This window comes from Protomyctophum bolini (genome assembly GCF_963924005.1).
Source record: "Protomyctophum bolini genome assembly, chromosome: 3".
Taxonomy (NCBI): domain Eukaryota; kingdom Metazoa; phylum Chordata; class Actinopteri; order Myctophiformes; family Myctophidae; genus Protomyctophum; species Protomyctophum bolini.
Genome location: NC_137864.1, coordinates 30,014,991 through 30,041,088, shown reverse-complemented (window position 1 = coordinate 30,041,088; position 26,098 = coordinate 30,014,991). Strand labels below are relative to the sequence as shown.

At 40.0% G+C, this 26,098-nt stretch overlaps 1 protein-coding gene across 8 annotated transcripts in view; it reads right to left on the bottom strand.

Moving 5' to 3' along the window:
• Positions 1 to 727: 727 nt before the first annotated feature.
• Positions 728 to 26,098, bottom strand: part of rnf24 (ring finger protein 24) — a 355,323-nt gene continuing 329,952 nt past the window's right edge. For 3 of the 8 annotated variants that reach the window (XM_080759969.1, XM_080759966.1, XM_080759970.1), the window contains 5 exons: positions 24,024 to 24,173; positions 19,045 to 19,087; positions 16,638 to 16,679; positions 7,527 to 7,606; positions 728 to 5,541 (listed from right to left, as the gene is read on the bottom strand). In XM_080759969.1, the coding sequence (XP_080616095.1) occupies positions 5,388 to 5,541; positions 7,527 to 7,606; positions 16,638 to 16,679; positions 19,045 to 19,087; positions 24,024 to 24,166 (462 nt within the window). In that variant the 5' untranslated portion in view covers positions 24,167 to 24,173 and the 3' untranslated portion in view covers positions 728 to 5,387. Of the gene's footprint in view, positions 5,542 to 7,526; positions 7,607 to 16,637; positions 16,680 to 19,044; positions 19,088 to 24,023; positions 24,177 to 25,005; positions 25,216 to 25,684; positions 26,062 to 26,098 lie in introns of those variants that run through there. The other 5 variants (XM_080759963.1, XM_080759964.1, XM_080759965.1 and 2 more) reach the window with 5 other exon arrangements.

Genomic DNA, 26,098 nt, shown 5'->3' with positions numbered 1-26,098 from the left:
CTCAAAAGTTTACTTACGTACTGTACTTAAGTAAATGTACTTTACAGTTACTTAACACCACTGCCAAGCAGATAGTCATTTTGTGGACAATTGGTGTTATTTTGTGCACTAACTGTCTTTAGTGCACACGGGAGTAGCAAAGTCCTGGGTTGGCATCACGTTACTTCAATGAATTGAGTACAAAGGACCCCATTGAAACAATCCATATAGGTATGCTTTTTTGGACAGACCTTGGGCAGACCTTGTATTGAACTGTACTTCCCTGTGCTTTTTCTGCAAACTGCTAATAGTCAATCAAAACTCCCACTACCCCTGGGACAATGTATGTTTCCAATATACAGTATATAGTTGTGCACAACTACAATTCTCAGAAAACCTGACTGCTTCAAAACTGTAAAATAATTGTAATAATGTCTCTACAATCAATTAATCAGTCAATAATCAAGATGTTCAACCACGATAATTAATCCTGGTGCTTTGAGGACTGCACTGCACACATTTCTATTTTCAGCTACAGCATATGTTGAAAAATCTAAATTTAGCATTTTAATATTTCTGGTATGCTACTATTCTTTTTATAAACCACTTCCCTGGGGGAACTCCAGTCAAAGTATAGTATGTAGTGGTAACGTATGGTAAATACAAAGTCCTTGTGTAGTGTGAACGTGCTTTCGACCCAAAAATCTATATAACACAAAACACAACATTTGATATTACTTCCAAAACTTGGAAACTTTTTATTTACAGTTCAAGTCAGTCACATGCAAGATTCTTTTAATGAATAAACGTGAAATTAGGCAAAAAAGGCATTTTATTTTCTCCAAAATAGCAATTAAATATACAAAAATAGAGCTTACAAATACTGTACAGCAAATTGTCTCCAAAAATATTCTGCTGCAGAATTCTTAAAAGTTTTATAAACAATGTCTGTGGGGGTCCACAAACGGCATCAGTGTTACGAAAAAGGGGGTCAGGGTAACATTGTGGGATTGGGGGTGTTTATGGGACCCAAGAGAGAGGGATGTGTTGGTACAAGTGGAAAAAGGTAGTGTATGTTCATTTAAACATTGAGGGAGAAATTATTTGAGGCTCAGGGATTATAGGGCACTACACAGGGAATAAATACACACAATACAACAAGAATTTACTTCAGTTTAGTGAGGCAGTGATAAAGCCCAAATGAGTCTAAGAAGAGGTGTGTACCAGTTTGGAATTACCTCCTTTTAAATGTATTGGCTTTCATAATTTTCATAATCACTTCATTCCATCATAAAACGTAAATTCCAAAATACCAACTCATGCTCTGGCTGTCACTTCAGAGTCTGTCTCATTCTACAGTATACTAACAGAGTCAGTGAATTATTGGCCTCTTTCGGAACGGGAGCTCTGGATTTCCTTATAGTGGTATTTCAGCCTGAGATGGATTTCCTTAGAATTTAAGCCTGAGTGTGCCTATTCATCTATTTATGAAAAGCTTTAACACAGAACTAGTACTGACGTCACTGGTGGTCAGGAATAGTGATTCATAACACTTTGTCATGAATGCACATTTTCGTATTTGGCTGCAATCTGGAACTGACTGTTAATAAAAAGGTACTTTAATTTAACACCACCCAAGAGATAAAGCACCATTTAATACTTTCAGTAAGAAAGGAAATTGCAATGTATTCAGAATATTGCTATTCTTTAGACTCAAAACATTGTCAGGGATGTTGAGATCGTCAGCTAATTTATTTTAATTCCTTTGTTGGCACATTGTCTGTATCCAGACTAGGACGGCACGCTATACATTGTTGGGCAAATGGCAGGAAGTACTGAGCTGCCATATAATCTGGAGGCACCTTCCATTATATATAAATACACTATTTTCAATACTACTCTCTATTTACATTTAACAATGGTGATTTCAGTGGCAATTTGCCTACATAAACTGTCATGCTTTCACCTTCAGTCTCTGTTCATCTACATTTTTAATAATCCCACAAGCTAGACATAAATTCAAAGACAAACCTGCAAACACAAAAGCAAGCTTTAAAACTTGTGTTACCATTATCCATGTTTGGGCTAGGTCATCTCCTGGGACAGTAGCAGGGCACTACTCTGGGGAGGAATAATGATACCAGGTTTTAGTATGACTTTCTTTTACCAGGTTCTACTGTGACTTTATCAAGGTGAAGCTACGTAGCCGGAGTAGTGGGATATGGGAATTATGGGCAGTCCCCTGATGATTACCATTTTCGTTTAGTTTAAAAAAACATACATTTTAGAAGGGCACGTTGCAGAAACCTCTAAAAAGGTGCAGACCAAGAAGCATGTTATATGTTATCAAAATACCTAATAAAGATGGCCAGGCTCACACAAGGTGTTTTCCTCTTGTTCAACTGTAAATCAACCCTTACTTAACTACTGCAGTACAAAAACAAAGATAAATAGTGATAGAAATTAATCTACATGTCTTGTACCCCAGAGGCAATGGCAACCACTCTCCAACATATAATATTTTCTATTTCTTTTTTTAAGGGTTACCACTCTACCTCTATGGGACAGAGTCGAGTCTCTCTATGCTTTAATTATCAGTGGGAGCCATTTGACCATCTTCAATTCACTTTCATAATCGTACAGCCTCTGCAATTCAACCTCTTAATGTTTGGCTTTATAGCATACAAGCTATTAAAGAACATAATATTGATGAAGTTCAATATACAGTAGCAAGGTGTGGCACTTTCCATTCCATCCGTGAAAGACACTGAAACTCTCCTTGCTCATTTTGATATTTTCTGACAAAAAACTATACACCTTTCATCTCATTTGTATCCTTAAAAAAAGGGGGATTCACAAGGGATTCACAAGGGTGTTAAACATTTGGGACACTTTTACCTGCTTATTTCTATACTCAAACAGCATTTTAAACCAATGACTGATGACTGGCTACTCGAGTACACAATGACAAGGTTCATAGGGATCTGTGTGTTGGTGAACAAAACCACAATGTGTAGCACAGAGAAACACAGTGAAATAGAGGTGGGGAGAAAGCACCAGAATAAGGGCACTAAAGAGCAGGGCTGTGTGGAGATGAATAAAAATGCTGCCTCACCCTAACTTGCTGACCACTGCCTCTCTGTCAGCATAGCAAGGGGACTAGTATGCATTCATGTCCACTTATGTACACAGTACACATCCTCAGTGTTAATTTAAACCGGATGTATTCAAATTGACCCATATCCACTAGCTAGTCAATTATTTGTCATATCTACTAATGTAAATTCGATGGTAGAGTTGTGTAATTGTGTGAATAGCACTTTTTTTAGGAGTTGAATTAACTAGAACTCATTGGTTCTAGTCAAACTGATTTGTAGGCATCATAGACCTACATGTTTAAGAGATTGTTTAGTCTTGAGAGAGATTATGGATTATCCTTCAACAAAATTCACCACCACGGCTCAGCATTAAAAATGTAAATAATAAAACCCCTAACTGTTCAGTTACTGCACATAGGCCCTTTTTCCACTGAAAAAGGACTAAAATTAATAAAAGTTGGTTCAGAACTGGAACCAAATAATGTCCGCTGGTTCCATGAAAGCACCAAGGTTCCATGAAAGCACCAAGGTTCCATGAAATCACCAAGGTTCCAAGAATATATAACGGAAGCAGTTCTAGAACCAAAGTTCGTTTGGTGAAAAAGGCGACAAACTGAATTCAATGATTAATTTAACACCATAGCTAGCAGGTTTTTGTTTAGTTAAACAAAATTAAATAAAGTTCTGGGGAGATTTGGTAGATAAAGAGATTGGCTATAGACGACATACTGTAGTCCTGGATATTTTTGTAAAATCTGATTCATGATTAGACTCATCCCACTGGACTCCTGGATTGCGTGCTTAAAAACTGTATAAAACTAAAACAACTCAACTGTGTATTTTTCCAAGACGTTTTGATAGCATCATGACTGACTGTTAAGGAGGGGCAATGTTGAAGAAGGCCAAAGACTTATGTAACACAGATCATGTTTGATTGGCTGTGCCAAGGTTTAGCTGATTGGTTGTTTCAGGGAGTCATAGGAACATATGATTGGCTGTCATAGTCATAGGAAGGACCCCTCAGGTCAGGTTTCCCCATTTCCTGCTCTCCAAAACACAGGAAGTGACTAGTGTGTGTGTGTGTGTGTGTGTGTGTGCGTGTGTGTGCGTGTGTGTGTGTGTGTGTGTGTGTGTGTTTGCATGTGTGTGCGTGCAATCCGTGCATGCGTCTCTGTCTGTCCGTCTGTCTTCAGTCAATAATAATTTGTTCTTCATTGTGTTTTTCTATATTCACAGTACTTTCCTAAGCATTGTTGCAGTATTCCACTGCATTATATAAGCCACACAACCAGTGATGATTAGTTGATTTGTTTGAAAGGACAGACAGTAGCCATACTGTACAAATAAAAACACAACTTGTGTAGCCTTTTATACTGTATCAAGTTATAAAGCCTTCATATGAGTGTGAGTGTTTGTATGTAAGAGGCATGGCCCAAAAAAGAAAAACATCTTGGCTTCAACACATTCAGGCCTTCAACATTAATTCACATTTAGTTGGACGTTGAGTCCAGAGGTTCTATGAGCTTTTTTCTGATGAGTATGTGATTGTGTCTTTTCCTGTGTAATCAGACCACAAAACCTTTTCCACATTTTCTAACAATTACACTGAATTGGGTATAGTTGTCCCTTTAAGATAGATCTTTGTCCTATAAACCAAAGTTCACTCAGTAAAAAACTAAAAAATAACATGTGGCTCTGTACATGTAAAGAAATAATAGTTAATAAAATATAAAATAGGACCTTGCTACTACGCTCACAAGCAATTAAGTTTGAGTTCTCATAAAGTGCTTGTTATAAAGAAAACAATAATAATAAAAGCTGAAGAAAATAATGCAACCGTTTTTACATTTCAAATATTTGTAGTTCTTGGCTTTTGTGTCTTATTTTCTTCTTGTCTTCCGCTGGTGTCCCCAGAAAAGTGCTTTGGTTGTGAAACAATTGTTGCCCAGGCTTGGCAGAGGAGAAAACTAAGATAACTCCTATTCTCCATTTGTCCATGAAAATAATTAAAATGAAAATAGGAGAAATAGAATAGTAACTGTGTCAGCCAGAGCTGATGGCCATAAATCCTTGTAATGAATCCATCAAGGCCAAAAGAGAGAAGGGGAGCAGATAAGATTAATTCTCTTGTGAGTCTCCACATAGCAGCTCAACTTTCTCCTGTCTTATCTGTTCTCATGCTCAGATACAAAGATGTGCAGATGTCCTCAGATGCAAATGTGACTGTACAGGTGGGTGACCAGGTGTTTTTTGGCTGTGTATGTAGTGTGCAATGGTAACCGTGTTTGCATTTGTGTGAGTGTGTATTTGCTACACCATATTCTCCACGCCAGGTAAAGGTTGCTGTATTGGCACTGTGGCTGGCACAGGATCCATGAGGCTGCCAGCTTGCTGGGCCAGCTGTAAGACTGGCATGTTGCACAGCGGGCACACCTTCCTCACCTCTAGCCACTTAATCAAACACCTGGACAGAGAGAGAGAAAGGCAGGACTTTCAGCTGACATTCTTATCTCATGACTTGGTGAGTTATACCCCTTGTGCTGCGTTGGGCTGAGTATCAGTTTCCGATATAATACCTGCTTGTGCACAGATTCCAGCCATGAAATGTGAGCCCTTCTTGGCCCCACTTGTCACTTATTGCTGGACTGTTTACAACAGGGTTGCATAATCGTATATAATAATAATAATGATAATAATAATAATAACAATAATAATATTAATAATAATAATGGCTTGAATTTATATAGCGCCTTTCATGAACCCAATGACGCCTTACATCAAACACTGTTAAAACTGTAGTACACCAAAGATAAATAAAACCGTAGTTACTAAAAAGTTACAACAGCTTTTCTGACCAGGAGAGGTAAACAGACTAAATAGGTAACATAAAAACAAGAAGTCATATGATATCAGCTTGCAGCACGTTTGTTTTTGCCCCGATTAACAGGAAAGACTATAGCCAAATTCCAATACCCAAAATCTCGGCCACTCGCTCACTCACACTCGCTCACTCCAGCATGGAGGTGTTACAGTGAAATTGGTGACTTGCTGAAATATGTGACTATCGTCTAGAGACTCTAGACAATCGCATAACGTCAGTGTCCGAATATAAATTGTTGAAGTTTGTTTATTAGCAGAGTTCAATCTAGCGGTATTCAGGCCACATATTTAAAGACTTCCATGTAAGTTGTGTGAAGTCCACAAGATGGTAACATATTTCAACAGCTCACCAATTTCACCATCATTTGCCATTCTGGAGTGACCGAGTGTGAGTGAGCGAGTGGCAGAGATTTTGGGTATTGGAATTTGGCTAATGCCAGATGGGGGCGGTATTGATTCACAAGTTCACAACACAGCCTCCATCATGTTGAGGTATTCAAAGTATGGGTTTTTATGCCGTTCAGACTATGGGTTTTATGGGTAAGTCTCCCATTGGCTTAGCCTTAGAGGCAGCCTAGAGGCAGCCAATCATGAAAAAGTGGCCACTATACTGGGTACAGAGGCTATTTTCTTACTGTAAATTGCTGGGAGCCCTGCACCCGGCAAACTGCATTATATACAGACTGAGTGTGCTCATTTTTGTTTTCTATCTATCGTGTATGCAGCTGTGAAGCTAACACCAAGAATGAAGGCAGCACTACCAGCCAAGCACTGTGACTAAGAGCAGCTTGCATGCTGGTGAATTATTTACAGTGAGTCCAGGACTGTGTATTTTTAGGCACAAAAGTCTGAAAGCAGCAGCACTAACTGAATAATGGGACACGGGGACGTTGTGGAGTGTGTGTGTGTGTGTGTGTGTGTGTGTGTGTGTGCGCGCGTGTGCGAGATAGAGAGAGAATAGCAGTGATTTGTAATTGAGTGAGAGGGGTCCCAACCACGGTGTGGAACAAAACTAGGTCATGGGAGTGAGGTCCGTGACTGAGGTCAACAGCTGTGTATGCGAAAACATGGGGAGAAAAATGCTCTCATTGACAAACTGTGATTGAGTCAGCGTGAGTGTGTGTCTCACAAACTGTTTGACTATTATGTTTCAGTCAGGACAACTCATGAATGGAAGGAATATATATTTATTGAATATAAAATGAGCAATATATTTATTATGGTTTGGCGATGAATTGGATCTGCTTTTTAGGTACTCAGATCAAGTGCATCAGTCCCAACCCTATGTACAGTATATCTTTCTGTGTCCATGCTCATGTCGAGTGGACAATCTTACCATAAAACCACATAGTAAATCTGAAGCATTCAAATTGTGTCTATGGCGGAAGATATCGCTGTAAGCTGCTACACTAATAATCATGATTAATAAGCATGAATACTATATTATCTAATCAACGTCCAAAAGCCACAAAAGATGCCTCTATGTATGTAGCCTGGCTAATAAGCCAGACTCAAATCACAGGCTACTTGCGTGTGTGTGTGTGTGTGTGTGTGTGTGTGTGTACATACTTCCTGTGAAAGGCATGTTTGCACGGGCAAATCCCCAGCTCATCTTTTTGTTTGAACTCCTCCAAGCACACTGCGCATATCTATGAGAGAGAGAGAGAGAGAGAGAGAGAGATGGAGAGAGACGGGGAGAAGGTAACAATCAGTTCAAATACTGCTTTGACAAGCAATGAGACACTTATGTTACGGTGCCAATGAAGCTTCTTGGTTTGATTGGTGCAGTGTTCTAAAACCACACCCACTGACTGAGGCATGATGACTAAAAGCCACACGGCCCACTAAGTATACAAACATACACAGAGTTCAGCTACCAAATGGCAGGTTGGATCAAGGTTGGCAGGTTCTGTTGCATGGCAACGTTCTTCTTGGACGTGATGTACCACAAAGGGGTACACATGATGTACTGTGATGTGCTTATATTGGTCCGATGTGCCTACGTAATGCAAGGCAAGTTTATTTATATAGCACATTTCAACAACAAGGCAATGGCTTAAAAGTCCTTTACAGAACACATTAAGACGCGCACATTAAGGTCACATTCCCACCTAATACTTGGGTAGACTCAATGCGAATGGGCGGATAATTTGGTATTCTTGCATATTTAATTTGCTGCGGTTTGCCTTCACATTGTCATCCGCAGCAATTGGAAACACAGCAATGTGTTCCATTCATAAGCTAGCCTACACAGTGAAATCTATGGTGATAAAATTACACTCATAACGTGCATGTCTGGGACTGGACCCCTCTCTCTCTCTCTCTTTCTCTCTCTACGCACTCAGCCGCCACGCACTGTTCTTTTGAGCCTGCACCGAATCGTCATCAAGTGCGATTGGAAGCGAAGCGAAACCCCCGTTTTTGCTCGGAGTAGAAGGCGGTTCTTTGATACGCATTAGGATTCGAATGAGCCTTTACACCGGCCAAACGAAGTGCACTTTCTGAAAATGCGCAGCAGGATTCGTTTTAATCGCAGCAAAGCTCTCTGGTGTAACTACCATACACTGTACATAGTCAGTTATAAAGTGTCTTTCTTTATACATAAAGAACTTTGGTTCTAGCAAAATAAATTGCCACGGAAAGTAATTCAAGCAAGAAATGTAATAATGGGATGCAGGATTGAAGTCAAGCTCCATGGGGGTAGTCAGTGGTCAGGGTGCCGACAATGAGTGAGGCTGTGAATTACAGGCTGTCACTGTCACAGCAAGCTAGCGCAGTGCCAACCCAGTCAATCTACACTCTTTGATAGTAACACAGTGATACAGACATTACCATCAGCAACAGCTCCCTCTTCCCATGCCAGGAAGAAAACACAGGTGACTCTAGTCACATTAAATCCACCAGTCACACACGCCTCCGCCCAAGCCACCAGCAGTTACTTTGCATGCTTTTGCATTCGGTCCTTTTCTTGGCCTGTTGTCTAACATTGCCAAAAAGCTTCCTTCAGGCACAATGGACGTACTTCTCTTTTGTCCTCTGCCTCTCTCTATCTCTCTCACCTTTTTCTCCTCTTCTCCTTTTGAATAGCAGGAGGTTCAGGGGGTTCAGGATGAAAGGAGCGGTGCCGGTCGTCTAACGTTTCTCTCCAGGGATGTTTTGTTTTGTGATGAGGAGAACAAGTCTTTCTATAGAGGGCTGCTTTGCTCTCGTTCTCAATGCTAGATCAATGTCTCGGTTCTTTTCCATGGCTTGGCTCATGGGAGAGGAATGGCGGCACTAGCCAACACTTTAGTTTTCACACAACCTCTTACAGTCTTTCTTCATCATCTCTCCATCCCTTTCATTCACTGTCTTCTTTTCTGTGTTTTTCTATCCCTCTCGCTCTCTGTACGTCTTGCTCTCCATTTCGTTCTTTCTCTCTGAGAGTTTCTTTGATGTTCCTCTGAAACTAGAGCCAGTCAAATTCCTCTGTGACAGGAAGAAAACACTCCACAAGATGCAACAGATGGATCGATTCAGCATAATTAAGACTTAACTTAAAATCTGCTAATGCCCTGGTGTGATGCAAGCCCTAAAGTGTGTTCCTTGTCTAATGAATTTGAAGGATTCAAATACTGTCCAAATAAGTTATAACAAGGTTTGACAAATGAGTAATTTAGTGCTACTGTAGCTTGTTGAACCGAACAAAACGTATTCTAGCCTGGATATCTTCAGCTAAGCTACCAACTGCAAAAGACTGATGCGTCAGTATTCAAATCATATTAAAAATATCATGTCAATATTTAGACATGTGGGAGTCAGCCAGCCGGCTTTACCAAATATTAATATGCCTCTGTCTCATATCTATTCCACTGATAGTATACGGACCCAGTCAACACAGAATCAGTTCCACTATCAAAGTCATAACAGCTGATTAATGTACTGCCAGATGAAATGTAACGGTGTGGAAGAACAGTAAGCTCCCACCTATGATATTTACAGAATATATAAGACAACAATAGCAGTTGCTTTTTTACAACATGCTGTTAGGGATTCAAATGACTTAAAATGAGAAAAGGTCTTAAAAAGCTGTATGGGTAGCGGGATGGATTGCAGAGTAATGACATCACATGGCTAAAGTTGGTAGTTGTATATTGTATCGACTGTTAAATTGACCTATAAATGTAAATCATACTGTAAGTCTAGCTTTCAAAATTATATATATATATAATTGTGTGTGTATTTATGGAGTGGTGCAATCAAGCAGCAAGGTAATGTCCATGCCCCCCAACTTCATGACATTGCCAGACCTATTCTTTCAAAATACGTTTTGTAATTTAAAATCAGTCACGCATAAACACAATGCTAATTCTGAAAGGTTTGTGCTGTCTTATCTTATCCCCTGTCAGATTCATATTTGATAAGTTCAGCATACATGAACGGAAACAGTGGAGCTAAAAACTGAAAAAACAAACAAAGAAACGTTGAATAAGGAAAAGCTAAACTGACTAACCGGCTAAAATTAAACACAGTATTTGCATGACTTTTTTCCCCCTGACTTGCTATCATGGTCGCAAGCCTGATCGCTCATTCTCCAAATTAACTGATTAGCAGGCTGTAGGCACGACGCACTGTAGTGTTTAACTAATCAACATTAAATAAGACACATAAATACACAAACCAAAATTGTCTAAAGCATTCAGTTCAACGCTGTCTCACCCCCAATAGGCGGTAAAGGTTACCAAACGTCAAACTGTGAGTTGCGTGTGTGTGTGTGTGCGTGCGTGTGTGATTACTCAAATTATTTGGAATCATGTGAAGGCTGGTAAGACCTCAGTTAAACATACAGGGCATGTTCATACTGTATGTTTTGTGCTAATTTTAGCACCATATCACATTCAACAGTAGTGTAATTCATGGCATGCATTGGAAATGGTTTTTTTCTTTAACATAAATCTCCAACAAACTGTAGCTAATCATTCCAGATGTTCCAGAGCAGCAGTTTAAGATGCTAGTGCAACATCTTGATATTATATTTGATTTGATATAATGTCCCCCATTGTAATAACATCTGCACCCTTGGATCTTCCTAGTCTTCCTTTTTTGTCGGGTAGGACACCTATTGGTTGACAATGGCAATAAAGTTATTTGAAGCAGACAGCCATAGATTCGATGCGTGAATTCCGTTTGTGTCCGAGCATAGGCATGGCTGACGCCCCGTCTGCCTGTGATTGGTCTACTGACACTGCCCGTCTTGACTGTCCTCCGAGACGTGAGGTTACTCCGTGGTGAGATTGAGAAATAAATAATAGGCTACAAGAGAATGACAGCTTGGCACGCGCAACAGAATGCAGCCTTGTAACTAACTTGTACGTTTTATTTTTGTAGAAGAGGCAAACTAATTGTTTATGCCGTTTGCTTTGATTGAATAACACGTATGTTGTACTATGATTTGATTTGGGTGTGTTCTAAATAAAGTGTTAGTGTTGATTATCGTGTATTAATCTAATTATAGTAAACTAATACTATTACACTAAAATGGATAAAGATGAAGGGAAAATATATCTTTTTATAGTACAATAATTTCAACACCCAAATCTTCTGGCTCCAAAACTGTGGAATGCACTTCCCATTGCAGTCAGAACTGCAGCATCACTCCCAATCTTCCGCCGTAGTCTGAAAACCCACCTTTTCAGACTCCATCATGGCCCATAGCACTTACCCCACCCCCTTAGATAGCATTTCTGTAGACTTAGATAGCATTTGACACAGACTTATAGCACTATAATTGCATTGTATGTAGTCATAGCACGTCATAGTACATATGTATAGCATAGTAGTTTATATGTATAGTTTCATTATATAGATATTCCACTGTTACTTTCTTAGCTTACGCATGTTTCATGATAAATGTTTTTATGTGATGTATTCCCATGCTTTTTTTCTTTTTTTTTTCTTGCTTAATGCAAGTCGCTCTGGATTAAGAGCGTCTGCTAAATGCCTAAATTGTAAATTGTAAATCATATTATGGCGTGCATGTTCAATCAATTATTCCATCAAAGCAAACGGCATAAACAATATCAGTTTGCCTCTTCTACTAAAATAAAACTTACAAGTCAGCGTTCTCTTGTATCATTACATACATACTATCATTTTCCACCACAGGACAGTCAAGACAGGCAGTGTCGCTAGGCCAATCACAGGCAGGTGGGGCGTCACCATGCCTATGCTCGGACACAAACGGAATTCACGCCGATTCGATGGATCCACTATCTTGGCTACAGTCCAGACGTTGTAGTAATTACATCTCTCCATTGACAGAGGGTGACAATGGACCCGGTGGACAATGGTGACAATGGACAATCCATTGTATGCCCACACCATTTGAAAGCCAAACCAGAGGAGCTAAAGAAAACTCTGTCACACGTTTACTCAAACGTGCGACACGTTTACTCAAACATGTGAATGTTCAAACTGTGAGTGTTCCCACTGAGGCAGGGCTATCTGATCCGATGCACACCAACTCCTCCAGCCCAGCGTCTCACAAAACATCAAAGGAGAGCATGGTATGAGGCTTGGCACCTTAACACTAGTGCAGCACTGTGTTGCACAAACAACTTAACATAATACCGCTGTGTGCGGTTGTGAACATCCTAGTGTAGATGAACAACATAACATACTATAAAGAAATCAGAGATTAAATATCTAGCGCATACTAGGATTATAGAAGTTGACTTAAAGCTGCAAACTATAACCTCCATGTGACATATACAGTATACAATTAAAATAAAGTTATATTCATTAAAACACATTGGATTGCAACTTTAAAGAGATAATTTAGACTTGTTATTTCAGACATTCACTCTGTTTGTTTTAGACAAAAAAGTTTCTAAGGTCTGCTGTAATATTCATTGGTGGTTCATTCTCTAGTTGGCACCCCGGTTGAGCACAGCGTGTACAGGGTATTTATATTGTGATACTATGAAAATGTTTTGACTGGCAGGGATGACTACAGGCTCTTGGAAGCTTGCATACCCACATTTCATGAACTATTGCGCTGCTTACTAGAGCTGGGCAACGTTACCATGTTGTTATAGAACAGGGGTGAGCAACTGGGCAATGTTACCATGTTGTTATTGAACAGGGGTGAGCAACTTTGACGATGGTGAGGGCCGCGCGTCGCAGTGCGGCACATTTTGAGCTTGTAGTTCAGCTATTTTTGCTACTATTTGAATTGAAATCCTGAATAATTTTTTGCCATTTTTCAAATGGAATCCTGAAAAGTAATTGTTTTTAAATGTAATTTCAAATGCCTTTAATTATAGTTATATAGTTATATTAACTTTATAAACTAAATACAAATACATTGGACATAAAAAAGACAATAAGATTTTAATACTACTCAATAAGCTACTAATTTAGACTAATTAAGTAATGTTTGCAAATCAATAATATTTTATAATAAACAGTATTCTGATATTAACCTGAGGGCCACATTAAGTGAAGGCGCCAGTTGCCCATGTATGTTATATAATATAACGTATCAATATGGTCATATGAGACTCAGACTAGATAAGATCTGGGATTTGGGTTAGGGTTATTAATATCGTAATAAGTGTTGCCTTTTACTGGTTTTAAAGACAGCATTACAGTAAAGTGATGTAATACTGTCCACTTACAGAACATTACAGCTGTTCTATTATTTGCCTTTCCCCAATTATTGGCTGTTTTTAATACAGGCATTTACTGATTATTTATCAAACATCTCATTGTGTAATTATTTTGTGAAACCACCAATAGTCATCTCCACATTTATACCATACCATACCTTACTGTGTACTGTGCTCTTACTGTATAATGTGCTCTTACTGTGTACTGTGCTCTTACTGTGCTGTTACTGTATACTGTTCTGTTACTGTACTTGTACTGTATACTGTACTCTTACTGTATACAGTACTCTGACTGTATACTGTACTGTTAAAGTGCTCATGTACTGTGCTGTATACTGTAGTGGTACTGGGCCCTTATTGTACTCGTACTGTATACTAGTTACTGTACTTTAACGGCAGTGTTGCTGTACGGTCATTGCGTTGTGTGGACCTTAGACAGGCTTTGTTGTTGAGAATGACAGACAGGAAGACAACCCCTTCTTCCTGTGACTGTTTAGCAGTACATGATAATAGCTTTTAATGTAAATGAAAACATGGACTCGCCAATGGAGTATGAGTAAACATATGTCACGTACATGAAACAATGCAGCCCATGTACTGTACTAATCTTCTCTGTATTGTACTGTACTGTGCTGTACTACTCCGTACTGAGCTGTAATGTAGTACTCCGAATTGTACTGTAGTACTCCATACTGTACTGTACTGAACTGTAGTACTCCGTACTGTACTGTAATACTTTGTAGTCCGTACTGTATTGTGCTACTCTGTATTGTAGTGTGCTGTACTACTGGGTACTGTAGGCTACTGTATGGTACTGTACTACTACATATTGGTACTGTTCTACTACGTCTTCTAGGCCTACTGTACTGTACTGTGGTATGTGTAGTGTACTAGTGTGCGTGCGTGCAGGGGGCTAGCCAATCACGGTGCTGTTTCATGTGGAATTCTGTAGGTTAGTGTGTGTGGTGTAGCCCAAATATAGCTTGGGAGAACATGACGGCGATGGTGCACAGGAAACGGTGACCCATAGCTGTGTCCCTCCCAACATGCAGGTCACTCTGTGACACCACGTGATCTGCGGGGCTAGGAGTGTTTTTTGGCTTAAGTTAATTAAAATAAGGTACTGCAAGCAATTGTTTGGTGTGGGTTGACATCGCACATTGATGGGCGGTTTTTCACAATGTCCCCGGAGGTTGTCCGTGCGCCGGGGTGTTTTGGGATGTCTCTCTAAGCGAGCAGCAGTCTTGCTCTATGCTAAGGAAGTAACGTAACTCCTGATTTACCTAAGCTAAAGGAAGTAACTTTAGCTTTGTAAAGATAGCTACTGTATATCAGGTTTAGAATAAAGCCACTACCACCGTGGTTACATATTGACATTAGAGGTTGATTTACATGATGCTACTAACCTACAGTACACGTGACCTGAAAGGTAAATGGATGAGCACTAATATTCCTAGTTATTTTATTAATGTATTTGCCCATATTTCTTTCAAGGAAGTCTGTCATGTTTTACCAGTTTTCGTCTGCCTTGGTGTTTTCCAAAAACTGGGTCACCCTTAGGCTTGCTTATTGTTTTAAATGGTGCCAAACAGCATGGCTCCTTCTGTCCCACACCCTGTCATCCATGTGACATGCTGTAGCAGTCTCTCACTTTCCAATAATAATACAAATAATACAAAAAGAAAAGAAAAAACTAAACAAAACAAAGCATAGCAGAGCATAGCAGAGAAATTCCAGCTACGATGACGAGATGTGGTGATTAATTGTGTGGCATAGACCGCCAAACATACAGGTGCTATCTGCTAGTATTTCATTAACACCCTTCTGCTAGAGGGAGACTGTCCATCATGCCTGGTAGAACTCGTAGAGTGGCCTGAACACTAGAGTGAATTATGTGTCAACACTTAACTTTTTAGGTTAATCATCTACAAAAGACCATTGTCAAAAAAAGAAATATTGACTCATAAGAGTTCAGTAACAGAACTATGTACAGTATGGTTACGAAAACCTTATTCCTAAACTACACATGGCATTCCTCACAGAAAACAAAAAACTTTGCTAAAGCCCTAAACAAGACACAAATCATATTCACTGATGCTATAACAAAGGGTGAGCAGGTTCATTGTCTTGCTCAAGGGCAGTTGAGAAAAAACTGGACTTGAGACTAAAACAAGACTTGAACTGGTGCCCTTTCCAGCTACAATGAGTCTCTCCATCCACCAGTTCTAGTAGAATACCACTCATTCACCCTGCCACACAATTGGCACATGCTTGCAGTATATGCCAAGTTTGCTTATTGGGACAGACACCCCAAACCCCAGCAGCTGCTCACAGGTGCTCTGGTTACACATTGCATAACACAAATCTTGGTGCACTGAGGAGGATCATTTATCTATTAGCAGTGGTTGTGACTTGTGTTGACACTGTGCCTTTAATAGAGACATGACCTTTCAATCGACTGTGACAAGGTATGATGTGGTAATGGCAGCACGGAAGTTAGAGGAATAATGTTTTCAATTATGTATTTTTCCCTGCGGTGAAATGAAAGAGAAATAACATCCCTTCTCATGTAAACTACCACTACATTGGCCTTGAACAACCCCCACAATCACTCCCGTTGTACTGCTCAGTGGCCAGCAGAACAAAACTTACACTGGGCAGCTGTCATGTGTGACTTTCTTTAACTGTGTACATACAGTATGAAGTAGAAGTCGTAAAAAGAGGAGATTTACATTTATAAATAACTGTTCAACACAATGTACAGTTGAAAAGGTGAAATAACAGGGAAAAAAAGACTTGACCACAACCCTTTTCGTGCAAACGGCAGACATTGAGATTAGTGCGAGCATGACACCCATTTATGGCTGGTTAATCCAAAATTTGCGATGACAGCAGCACACTATGTGCCAGTATGACTACAGGTACAGAATGTTCCTGACCGCTCGGTCTGCCTATGTGGTGGTGGTCTCACTTCAATTCAACAGCTGATGAAAGGAAACATGATTTGAGAGAAAGGATAATGTGTACTTACCTCATGTAAGTTTAGTTCTTTGACTTTTTCCTTCTGTATGACCTGAAGGAATACAATGAAAGGTTAGATGAACAGAACAAACTACAGCTGTGAAACAAAGTACCACACTACTACACCAAGTAACCAACCAAAGCAAAAGCACTAAATAAAAACAGACACAATATAACTACTTCAACCTGGGCATGCATATTTTGGGCATGTCATCGCCAAGACGGAACCTTTTTGTTGATAATCTTAGTCAATGTTTCAAAAATAGCAAATCTACAGCTAGTCAGTTTACTCAGTTAGTGTATTACTGATAAGTTGCTGTAAAGCATTATTAATTTGTCTTGAACAGTAGATCATATGAGTTACAGTACATCAGAGAATGGCCACTTTGTAGTTAACAGTTTCTAATTTGTAAGATCAGGTGAGAGAATGTGTATGTGTGGGTAGGGGTACTGTATATACTGTACATTATGTACACTGTGTGTGTGTGTGTGTGTGTGTGTGTGTGTGTGTGTGTGTGTGTGTGTGTGTGTGTGTGTGTGTGTGTGTGTGAGTGAGAAAGACATCCTTTGGGTCTGCTTACGTGCAAATGTACTTGTGTGAGGTAACCTGGTGGTCTTACATAACCAGCTCAGTAGGAACCCATGTTAAATTCATAGCTTTTCTAATTGGCCCACAAGGTGGAGAGAGAAGGATGAGGGAATGTGAACGTGGGTGTGACTTAGCATCTCTATGCAAATGAAAGTCCACAGATGGAGAGAGAGAGCGAGAGAGAGAGAGAGAGAGAGGGGATGTCTGGTAGATGAAAATCAGACCTGTCTGAACTGAGTGGTACTGTACTGTACTGTACTGGCTCTCCTCCCTGGCGTGTGTGTGTGTGTGTGTGTGTGTGTGTGTGGCTTCAGTGACAACAGTGACTCTTGGTGGTCAACAAACGCTAGTTCCGTACTCAGACATACAGACGGTACTCAGACATACGGACATTGCTGTCTATAGACCGATTCCGTAGCGGGTCTCATGGTCGCAGCCTACGTATTTCCTGTTGGCGGAAACGACACATCTGCGGTTTCCCCGCACCAAGCTTCTACTACAGTGAATGTAAAAGTGACTGATGTTAGTCTGCCTCAAACGTTACTCTTTTACCTGCTTTTTACTAACACTAACATTACAAAGATGCCCAGAACATCGGGATGAACCTGTTTATGGCTGCTCCAACAACAGTGGCAACATAAAAAAAAACAAAAAACTGAATGTCAAAATATCTACCGCGGTGGCTGAGACCAGAGCCATTGAGTAATGGTTGAGACAACCAAAGAGACTAGTATAGACAATCGAATGTCGGGAGTCGGGAGATCAGTCAGTTGGAAGGTGTGAAAAAGAGTTGCTTGTGTTTGTTTGTCTAAACAGGTCCTCATACTGATATTACATAAACGGACAGGCATGGTGTTTATGCTCTTGGTCACTCTGCCATTTAAGGTCACTGTGACAACAATCTTAGAACCCATCGCACAAAAATAAAGGAAAAACAGCAGCCTCTTTTCCTCAACAGTCAACAGTCTGCCTCGAGAGACAATATCAAGATCAGTGACATTCACATGTGACCAAATTTGACTGAGGGACTGCCATTGGATTTTTTAAATTTTCGTTTTTTCATGTCCTATGAAAGCAGGGAATGCTAGCTTGTTGTTCAGTTTGACCCACCAGTTTTGAAGATATGGCTTATAGAGTAATGTCTTGCAGAAAACAGCGAGTTGAGAAAACAGGCTTGAAAGGTTCACTTCTGTGGTCTCTAACATTACACCTACTGTAGCTACATGTTTAAGCATTTATTACATATTTACATTACATCGATTTCATCTCTGACATTTATTTCAGACATGCTCTAGTATGTGAAGAGTCTGCCTGTGCTATTAACTCATTTTGGATAAAAAAAAGTTTTTCTCCTCTGGTGAAAAGCTGGAATTTGCGCGATGGCAGGCTCTCAGTCAAATGTGGTCACACATTGTGGCCATTTTGCTCCTGTGACATGCTCAGTGGTACTAAGGATCTTAGAGGGGAGAGTGGCTTTATCTATACTATTTTTTCTCTCACACTGTCTTTGATGCTTTGTCATAATATTGAACACTATTTTAACAAAAAAGCCATTTCATGAAACCTTCCATTGCTGCTTTAGAGCTGATAGTTTGCATAATGTATACAGTATCAGAGATTAAAATAGGGTGAATTTTGCATCCCAAAACGCAGTTTATAGTTAAGGGATGCAATAAAACAACGACCTCTGCATCCACAGGATGCACTACTGTACTGTTTTTTATTCTAGTTTATTTTGCTAGCTTTAGTTATAATAATAATTTCTTCTTCTGTTTTCTACATGAGTATAACCATATGAAATTAAATGGTAAACAGGTAAATTGTTTACCTGTTTGTATGCATACAGCTCTTTGTGTGCCTGGTGCCGTAACCTGGGGAGATGAAGAGAGAAAACATCTCTTTGATTAGTAGATGAACCACTTCAACAGAGTCTAGCACTCACAGACAAACTGACAGATCAGTACATCCTGTAAAAGGGTAGGGATGGGCATTAAGAGTCTACTAGTTGAATAGCCAGTTTACGATAGAAATGTTGATCAAAAGACTGCAAACTCCTTGGCAATCAGTACTGTACTGTGGGAGAAGACTGATAGAACACATGAACACGCATGTGTATGTGGGGTTTCTTTACTACTCGACTCTGAAAAACTTAGAATGCCCATACCTAGTAAAAGGAGAGAAGAGTTTTAAAAGACAAAGTGCATTTCCTTAGCATGTACTCATAACCTGACACATGTCTGTTCATCTACTGTATAAACAATGATGATGTGTAGTTGTGTACTGTGATATGTCAGTTAATACTGTGTGTTTTGTAGGACTTCAGACTTGTGACTCTCCATGACATGACATTGGCTACCTCTGTCCTACCGTAAATGGGAATACTTTCACCTTACTGCTAAATGGTTTTGTAACTGGGAATTAGCACTATAACTGTGGTTTAGACTCTGGTTTAGATTTCCTATTGTTTCTATGGATTATGCTTAAGTCTCACTTTACAGGGGATTTCTCTCTGAACTTTACAAGCCAAAGGAAAGTAACTTCAAAGTCTACTTTATGACCGCTTGTTGACATGGTTGCTCAACAGAATATAAATGCTATTTTTGTCAGGTAACTAAGTATAAATTAGCCCTAACAAAGCCAGCCTACTGTATATAGCCACTGGGACCATAATAGAGATGAGGTAAGCTTAACACATGGAGAGAGACAGTGAGGCATACTCCAGTGATAAATTCCCCAAGAGGCAGCCAAGCATGGTGAAGTACATCCACATTGTGTGTGTGTGTGTGTGTGTGTGTGTGTGTGTGTGTGTGTGTGTGTGTGTGTGTGTGTGTGTGTGTGTGTGTGTGTGTGTGTGTGTGTGTGTGTGTGTGTGTGTGTGTGTGTGTGTGTGTGTGTGCGTGCGTGCGTGCGTGTGTGTGTGTGTGTAATTCAGTCATATCATATCATATATCCATATCAGATTTAAGAAATACTGACAGACATGGATTGAATGCAATAATCTGAAATCTGACACCACACTTCCATTGTCTTCAGCTCTGTCAAATACTTCACTCAACAGGTATAGTGTAAATTGTTAATTATATGCATCTTGCATTTAATTAACAAACAAGCCCTTCAGTCTTAAAGCCTTTAAGCATATTATTTGGCTCATCAAAGAAACGTTGACTGAGCTGTCAAACTCATGTCATCATCACAAAAAATGAAAATATTATTGTGGATCAGAAACCCATTCATGTGGGGTACTTGTTGGGTACTGTTACCTCAGAGAGCACACTCCTTACAAATTCAAAAGGAGAATACATACATTATACAGGTACAAAGCCACAGTTTGTATTATGTTTAGACCATGCTCTTTGGCATGAAGACAAGCAAAAACCAAATAACTCAATGACTAGGAAGAGAATAGGATGGAGGACAGGAGGAGCAACGATGCACTAGAAGCAGAGAACGAGTGTTGGGACAGGTGGGGTGAAGGAAGAAGGTGAGAAATTATGAGAGAGAGAGAGAGAGAGAGAGAGAGAGAGAGAGAGAACGAGAGGAGATAAAGAGAACATTGGTAGGTGTTGTGAGATTTACCTCCATTACTAGTAATCTTAACCTCTCGCAGCAGAGTGAGAGGGATCTGTAAAACAGGCAGCACAGTCTAGGAAACAAACTGACATTCTGAAAGACACCAGCAGGTAAAGGTGCAGAGACTCCCATGGGACATGGGGTAAGGGTGTGGGATGGGGGCGGGGGGTTTATTTAGTGGTCCATTTAGCACAGGGGTGAGAAGAAGCGAGTGGACCTCCCAACTGAAGAACACAGGAATTCAGCTCGCTCCTCCTCTTACTGCGAGAGTGTGACCAGGGTTCCATTGCAGTTGCATTCTGTGTGCGCTAGAACACGTGTACGAAATTCCTAACTCGGAGGTCAGAGGTCAGATTGCAGATTGGTACTAGATAGATGTTGGGATTAAAGCAGAGCGTTTACCATGGAGGTTGGAGTGTAGTAATGGAGGTTGGGTATAGCACAGTTAAATTAAGACTCGGGATTCAAATCTGTAGCCTATTATTCAGAAAAACCTCAACTCAACGAGTCAACGCTCAAACCTTTGTCAGTGTGCTTATGAATTGACGATTCAAGACTTTGTTCAGTCGCTTCTCATAACCTCCCAATCGCAGGCTCGATAAATATTTCCTAATACCTGTGTGAAAGTGTGTCTTTGCCAAGCCAGAGCATATTTCACGAGCCTGCGTGGACTCTGGGTCTGAGCCTGACAAAGTGATGTTCAGTCTATACATCAATCTCTAGGTGCTTGTGTGTGGGTGTTTATCTTTGTCAGTGGGGCGTGTATTCACACATCAACTCCAACGCACGACTCACTCGTACCTCACGTCCAACCATTTACTCTGGCCTTCAAAGCCAAAGCATAGTAACTGGACCTTGAAACAAAATGCTCTAAAAGTTTAACTGGATGGATACAAAGTCAAAGCATCCGGAGTGTTAATTGAACTCTGTTTAATTAATAGTTCATTATATTAACACTGAGGACAGTGTAGTGACTAGTGAGTAATCTTGAGACAAAGGATTTCCAATTGTATCTATATTACTCAAAAGTACATCAAAGTATTGTTGATACAAAACGGATAGTGTATTTGCCATGAACCATTTACCATTTATTTAACCATAATGTGGATTTAGATGAACCTTAACCTTGTAGTTGGCTCTAGGGAGTACCTTTTTAATAATCTGTTATCTAATGTAAATACATATGTAGATTTACATATATACTAACGTCTTTTGGTGAGTGTTATAATTAAATGTAAGTACTATGTAGGCTATGTAGGTGTATTATTGCCTGTTGGTGGGTTATATAATTAGTGATTTGGGAGACTGCATCTTTAGAAGCATTTTAGGTGGAACATTTGCCATTTTTCTTCTTTGCTTATAAATAGCTTGGTAATCTGGCCACCCTTCTGCCTTGTCAGTATTCTTTGTATTGCATCAATGTCATAAAGATTGCGTTTGGGGATTGAATACAGGAACCTACTGAGCCTACTATCCATGTCCACTGCTCAGATAGAATAAGGTGTGAATTTAGTTATAAACCGCTGTTTCTCGGTTCTGGCTGCCTGGACTTGCAGAGCACTTCAAGGAGAGCTGCTGTGTTTTGAAATGATTTATGATCATAAATAATTATTTAAATGACAAGTTCTTAGTAAACAATTAGTAAGACCAACACCATTTAATAGACTAGTCTGTGAACATCCCTAGTTTTTAGGCACCATTAATTTAAATAAACTGTGAATATGAATGAAATTAATTAGAGGTTAGGAAATGGACATTTAAATAGTTCATAAGCAATGAGATATGTGTATGTATATATATATATATATATATATATATATATATATATACAAAATGATAATGGAGGGATTGTATTTTCAGTTCAGATTATCAAGTCAGAGATTGTAGTAGACCTTCTCCAAACTGTGCTGTTAAACCTTTTAACCCTTTTGTGGAAGAACTAATTTATCTGGAGTTAAAAAAAGGGCAGACTCCTAAAAAGGAAAAAGAAAGCAGATATGGTTCAAAATTATAAAGTGCCATACAGTTCGTCAAAAGTATTGGATTTGGAAGTAATACAGTACATAATTGTCCTGCATGGATTTTAAGAATTAGAATTAGTTTCACTTCAGATGCTATTGCCATCATACAAAAAGCCCTCCCCGCAGCCCCCTAGAGACCATGCTGCTTTTGCCAACATGTGTCAATAGGAAAACCATGGGGGTCCCCAAACTCTGTAGGATTCATCCAGCAATATACCCATTATTATTAAGAGTAGTAAACGGCTCCAGTTGAATGCAAGGTGTCCATAAAGTCAAATTTGTAGACGAATTGGTAGACTATAGAAAAAGGAGAAGCCCTTGGGCTTTCTTCAGGCACACTGAGCCAAGGACAAGTTTAACATGTTGTCATACAACCTGACACTTTCTGACATATATCTATTTCATCAAGTTTAAAAACTTAACAAGCTGGCACTCTCTAAGCTCACTGTTTAGCCAGTTTGGGAATGTGAAAATTTGTCTGAATGAATGTGGTGTCTAATATGCAAGGTGTAATTGATGGGTCATTATCGAGAAACAAAATCCCAACAGGGTGTTTATCCACTGAGGCGCAGGCGTGGATAAATTGACCCAAAAGACAACAAAACGAGGTATATCCTTGCTTACTGTAATGAAAGTGTCGTGCAGGCCGCCTGCCAGGCCGCAGCACAGTCGGAAAACAAGGAAGTGAGTTGATCAAATAGAATCAATTTTAGGTTACTGCATCATCTATTTCTCGCTTCAAATGTTTTAAAAAACAACGTTTAGTTGTAAATGTGTTTGTTTACATGACTGTCATGTTAGATACGGCATAAACTCCAAGCAGCGCAGCAGGTGCTCTCAGGCTTTGATTGGACAGCGGTCTGTTATAGAGCGGAGTGGTCATTATCAAGAAATAACACGCAGCTGAATTCAGAGATTGACCAATCAGAATCAAGCATTCAACCAAGCCGTGTAATAAACAGGTATATTGGGAGGCTCCTTCTAGTTGTTTGGCATTTCCATTACATTACATCCATTCTACCAATACACATGTCATGCATTATCCCTATAATATTATTAACATAGGGTATTGCACCCACTGAAGACGGCACGTTTTTAATGAATAGTTAAGTTACTAATGAAGGCCCTGTATGACACTTATGGTTGGAAAACGCTCAGCAGCTCAACATACAGGTGGTCAACATCCTTCTAAACAGAGGTGTATCTGGGTCTTTACCTTATCAGATAGCAGCAGAAGAGGAGACTGAGGATAAAGACAAAGATGGCGGTCCCAAATACCACAATGTAGATGTTAAGAGGCAGGTTCTGGAACCCTATGTTAGGCATTCTGAAGCTGTAGTGCTGGAAGTCGGAGCTCATGGATAATCTGCTGGACACAGAGAAAGAGAAGGAGAAAGATTATAAATTATAAGAGGCCATTACAACAAACAAACAAATAAGTAAAATAAAAACTAGTTTTAATTAATCTTGCGAAGGATTCCCGGCAATTTTCCAGTGCAAGCTCTAGGCACAGAAAATGGACTGGGATGTGTTTTGACATGTTCTCCGCAAGACAAAGAATTTCCATTAAATATCAGCAACTCCTTTATTATTTAATTCATTGAACCATGACTCATTTGTAGATTTAAAAATATATTTTTCAAGACAAACCTGGCCAAGAGGGCAACCCCCAGATGTACACACAAAACAGCAGTCCATACGAACATTTCAAGGCAGTTTAGGGATTGCATAGATGATAAAAATACGCCCACATACTAAGTCGTTTTAGATTGAACCGAAGGCATCAAATTAAATCAGTTCTGGCAATTTTCCAGGTAAAGGGGTTATCATTTTAATTCATTTTAAGTTTATTTTGTTTAGGTTATACAATTATTTATCAGGTCAGGTTAAAAGGAAAAGTTTGATTGACATACAACAATCAAATACTGAATACTTTTGTAAGTTTGTAGGGGATGTTTGCGCACAATCTCACATTTTAAATAGCCATCCATCTGAAATGGAACCAGAATCTGAACCAGACCATTGGTCTCCATGCATGGATGATGAAATCCTGCCTTGGATCCTCTATACAGGTAACAGATTGTTGAACTTCCCATCTGATGGGATTCAGCAAACAGAGTTATTTGTTCTGAAACAGGGATATTGTTTACATATAAACTACAGCAGCAGATAACTTGTCCCTCTATCTCTCAACTCACCTTCTAGAGGACCTTCCTACAGGGAAAAATCCTGCAAGCAAAGCACCACAATAGAACAGAATCGTCCTGCGAGAGACAAAAATGCAAGAGCTCCTGAGACGTCTCGGACAGTTAGCACAGCAATCACAAAGGCATCACTTGGGCGCATCAAATCACCTCTCCACTGTCTCTGACAAGTGATTTCCAATAGTCCTTTTATGAACTCCTATGCACTGGGATGTCTTGGTCAAGTTTTCCCTCTCCATAGACTAGATAGAAGGACATGACTAGACATGCCTGGGTCTCTCCAGAAAAGGAGGAGGGGACAAGAATGACTAGTGTGCTGTTGTTTGGGAGGCTGGCTGGAGCCTGGAGCCTGGAGCCCCCCCCCCCCCCCCCAATACAAGCCCACTCATTCATAGCTAGTGCCAAGCGTGTCACACCCCCTCTTTTCAACCAGGCCATTGGGCACAACAACGCAAAGCCCTGCCTTCTGGACCTGGTTACAGCAAAACTCAATAGTAGGACTGTCACTACCTCAACACATATAATGAAAGCACATGGGTGCACGCATGCACAGTGCGCGCGCGCACACACACACACACACACACACACACACACACACTGTATGTGCAAAAACATAATAACCGTTAGCACATGCACTACTCACCGACACCAGTGCACTGCACACCCCACTTACCCTAGTGGTGCCTTCATGCTGTACAGAAGCCACGGTCTAATACAGGCCTCAATGTCAATAACAGCATGGTTGATCCTCCAGAGCCACAGTCTACAGGTGCTGTGTCAGTCCGCTGAGCTGTTGTTGACTGCTCTAGAAGCTACCCTGCTCTGATCGCTCACAAAAGCTTTGTACCGAGGTCACACACTGCCTCTCTCTCCCTCTCCCTCTCTCAGCTCTCTTTGACGCTCTTTCTTTTTCGAGTTTGCTCTATTTCTCGTCTATGTTCTGAAATTTAAAAATATTCTCTCGCTGTGACTATTATAGCACAGTCAGCCACAACAAGCCTGGTTGACTGTCTCACACTTTGTCTCTCCTTCCGTCTGTCTGTGTTTCTCTCTTCCCTCTCTGTCTCTCTCACATTCTCTCTCTCAC